This window comes from Buceros rhinoceros, unplaced genomic scaffold (assembly GCF_000710305.1).
Source record: "Buceros rhinoceros silvestris isolate BGI_N320 unplaced genomic scaffold, ASM71030v1 scaffold7823, whole genome shotgun sequence".
In the NCBI taxonomy this organism is placed as follows: Eukaryota; Metazoa; Chordata; class Aves; order Bucerotiformes; family Bucerotidae; genus Buceros; species Buceros rhinoceros.
The window spans coordinates 13,364-16,838 of record NW_010404188.1 but is presented as its reverse complement, the minus strand read 5'-3'; the positions used below and the strand labels follow the sequence as shown (position 1 = coordinate 16,838).

Sequence of the window (3,475 nt, the reverse complement as noted above, 5' to 3'; positions counted from 1 at the left end):
CGGTTGTCCTCTCTCCCGCGCAGCCACCCGGCTGGAAGAAGTAGCAGGAATCCGGGCGAAGTTCCCAACAAAAATCCCGGTAAACCTAAATCTCTGTTTCGTTATCGGAGGTTATTGCTGGTATTTAAAAAGAAACGCTGGGAGCCTCTCTCTAAATTGGGGAGGGGAAGGGATCTGGATGATTTAGGTTTTGTTAAGTGTGGCTCTAATTAAAACAGGTAATTGTTGAGAGATATCATAAAGAGAAATACCTTCCTCTCTTGGACAAAACCAAGTTTCTTGTTCCCGAGGAGCTGACCATGACACAGTTCATAACCATCATCAGGTAGGTAGCCAGCCAGCGCCTGCGGGGCTGTGCTGCAGCCGGGGCTTGCTGCTGGTCTCTAAGCAGGTATTTTCTAGCGCTGTGATGGAACATCTTGCTGTCTTTGGTGGGGAGGAGCATAAAGGTGTTAGCAAGGGCTCCACTCTCTTGCAAGTGTTTGAAGAAAATCCAGCAGGTGTCTTTTCAGGTGTGTTTGGAGAAAAAAAATGTGGTCTGTGCCTGTTGGATTCATAAAGTCTTCTCTCTGCCCCCCAGCTGCAGTGAATAAAGAGCTTAGACTCCTGCTTTCTCTCTGCTTGATGAACTTGGTACTGGGGTTCTGTGGTTCTTTTCTCCTTATAGCTGTTACTGCCTTGCTCTCTTACTGTGCCTTGCTGAATGGCTCAAGTTCAAAGCAACTCTTAGGCGCGAGTGGGATGAAATGTGTTTCCAAATTATTCTTCATAAAACACTACAGGGAAGATGTCTCCCAGAGTATTTAGTAAGGTTGTCTGACAAAGCGTGAAAGCTATGTGCTTTCCAGCACACTGTTTAAAGTATGGAAAAGATCTTCCTAGATGTTAACTTCTGTAAAAGATGTTTTTAGCTCTTGGCAACTTAGTTCCTGATCCTCCATGTAACGCCTCTGAAAAGGATCCTTCTTTTGAAGGTAAACTCCATAATAAGTGTAACAGACCATGCCAGAATCCTTTACTGCAGCTGTACTGCAGAAACTTCTGGTTTCTACTCAGCACTTCTCCCTGGTAACTGGGAAATCAAAGCCCAGGTTTAGTAGCACTCCTGGTCTAGCAAGGCAAGACTTTCCTCAGACCACGAGCCTTTTACTTTCCAAACATACTGTTGACCTCCCGATTACGAAGATGTTAAGCCACGTAATGAATCTATACAGCATTTCTTGTACATAGTTCATGCAACTTCTCTGCTTAATGTACTTCACAGACTAAAGTTGAAACCTTACTGAATTTGCTAATGCTTAATCCTCTGTTTCTCCTCCCTTCTTCAATTAGAAGCAGGATGGCTCTAACTGCTACACAAGCTTTCTACCTGCTGGTGAACAACAAAAGTCTAGCCAGTATGTCATTGACAATGGCAGAAGTGTACAGGGACTACAAAGATGAAGATGGCTTTGTGTATGTGACATATGCTTCCCAGGAGATGTTTGGATGCTTTTTAACCACTGCTCAAGAGAAAACTATGGAATGCCTTCAAAAAACTTAAGGTTGAGTCCGTGTGCTGCAGCGAAGCAGTTTGCTATGAATCATGCCTGTGACATCAACCTTGGAGATGCTCCTCCCAATATGAGGGCTTGAGCTCTGTAGTGGGGAGTTATGACCCAACAGCTGGCAGGACCAGCTTAAGGCAGAAATGGTGGTACACCTGTCCTAGATGATAATTTGGATATATATTTTTATATTTGAAGACACTATGGGGTTTTTTGGAATTGCACTTCCACTTTCTTGCAATATTAGTCTTTGTCATGTAACTGATTTTTAAGGTGTCCTTAAGAGTAAAATAAAGAAGCTTTTAAGTATTGAGTTGGATGTTAGTTTTAATCTGGGGAAAGACTGAAAAAGTTTGTCTAGGAGGCCCTAGAATAATTCTGGGGATTTGAGCTCAATTCCTCTTAAATGAAGCATTGCTTGCATAGCCACTCTGAATTTTTTTGCGTGTAATAACAAAGCTTAAGTTGGGTCACGTAGGAACGAAACCATCCCTGTGAATGGTTTGTTAAGCTAGATATCCAAGCTGCAAGATTAAGCAGACTCTACTAGTAGTAGAGCAGGGTGCAAATGCAGTGTTAACTGGACACCTGGATAAACTACTGTCATCTGCAACAGAAAACACTGTCTGTAATATAGAAAACTACTTGTTTAAATATGCGAAACTGCCAGTCAGCATAATCTAAATGCAGGTAGCATGACTTGAGCTGTGGTTTAATCAAGTGTTCAAGAGCCTGTTCTTACTACTGAATTCTGCCAGTCTGGTCTCTGTAGATACTGTCCCCTGCAGGCATATGCTTGTCAGCTCCCCTGAAGGAGTTCAGTGAACCTTCTTTAAAGGATGGATAGAGCTGTGTCATGTACCTTGTGACTAAGAGGTATACCAGTGTCTCTAGAAAATGTCAAAGTTGTCGTTAGTGAGATGCTGATTCATCCTAACATACAGACTTGGTTCCTAAATATGTATTAAAGGAACACTTGCTGTGAGGCTTAGTCTGAAGTGTAGCTCAAGCTATCTTTACTGGCCTCCTAATATGTGAGGAAGGTATAGCAAAGTTGTAAATGTTCTGATCATGCATGATCAACTTAAAACACCAAGTCATTTAAAAATCTGTTGCAGTGTGCAGTTAATTAATCAACTGCTGGCAACTTCAGCTTAGGATGGTCAAATTATTAATGTAGAAATTACTAGAGTGCAAAGAAAAGTGCTGGCAGTATTTAAATTATGCATAAGAGAGGAGCGTGTATATGCTTTTTGCAGTGTTCTGTTGAACTTATTTCTTAATGCTCAGAGCAGACCTGGGTTCCAGGCTCTAAACTGGGGGTTTAGAGAGGTACCTGCCTTGATGAAGGTGGTGCTTGCCAACTCATGTTTCATGAGCTGCGGAACAACGAAATCATTGACCTGACTGAGTCAGTGGAAAGGCTAAGGCTATGCCAGTATAGGTTATGAAAACATGCTGGCTTTGGGATCCCAGAATATCAGTTGCTTGGATAGATTTCACTTATGCTTTTAGTGGAAAGAGTTTCCATTCCACAAATTGAACTCAAATAGTAATTTGTTACCAGCCCTCAGGGAGGCAGAGGCACCTGTTTGGCAGGAGCACCACACAGCAATGTTGAACAGCTGTTGGGAATCTTGGGGTCCTGCTATATGTTCAGGCTCTCTTGGATTAATATTTTGCTTCGTTAGCTCCTCTATCTTCCTGTCTTGTGTGATACTTGGTACATGAAGAGAGGACTACAGATTCTTGGTTGGAGCAATTTTATGTCTGACAGCCAACTTACATCGATCTGTGATATAGTGGCTGAGGTACAAGTGTCGATCCCTCCAGCACTATTGACATTAGGCTATGGTGTCTAACGGGCTGATCCAGCCACAAGGAGAAGGTCAGTTGCAGGTAAAGAGGGTCATTAAAACCTGTCTAAA

At 42.5% G+C, this 3,475-nt stretch overlaps 1 protein-coding gene across 1 annotated transcript; it reads left to right on the top strand.

The window, feature by feature from the left end:
- Positions 1 to 6: 6 nt before the first annotated feature.
- LOC104490926 (microtubule-associated proteins 1A/1B light chain 3C-like) lies at positions 7 to 1,856 on the top strand. The gene is made up of 3 exons (XM_010133280.1): positions 7 to 79; positions 219 to 325; positions 1,333 to 1,856. Exons 2-3 carry the CDS (start codon positions 300 to 302, stop codon positions 1,541 to 1,543), a joined length of 237 nt encoding a protein of 78 aa, XP_010131582.1. The 5' UTR covers positions 7 to 79; positions 219 to 299; the 3' UTR covers positions 1,544 to 1,856.
- The last annotated feature ends 1,619 nt before the right edge of the window (positions 1,857 to 3,475 follow it).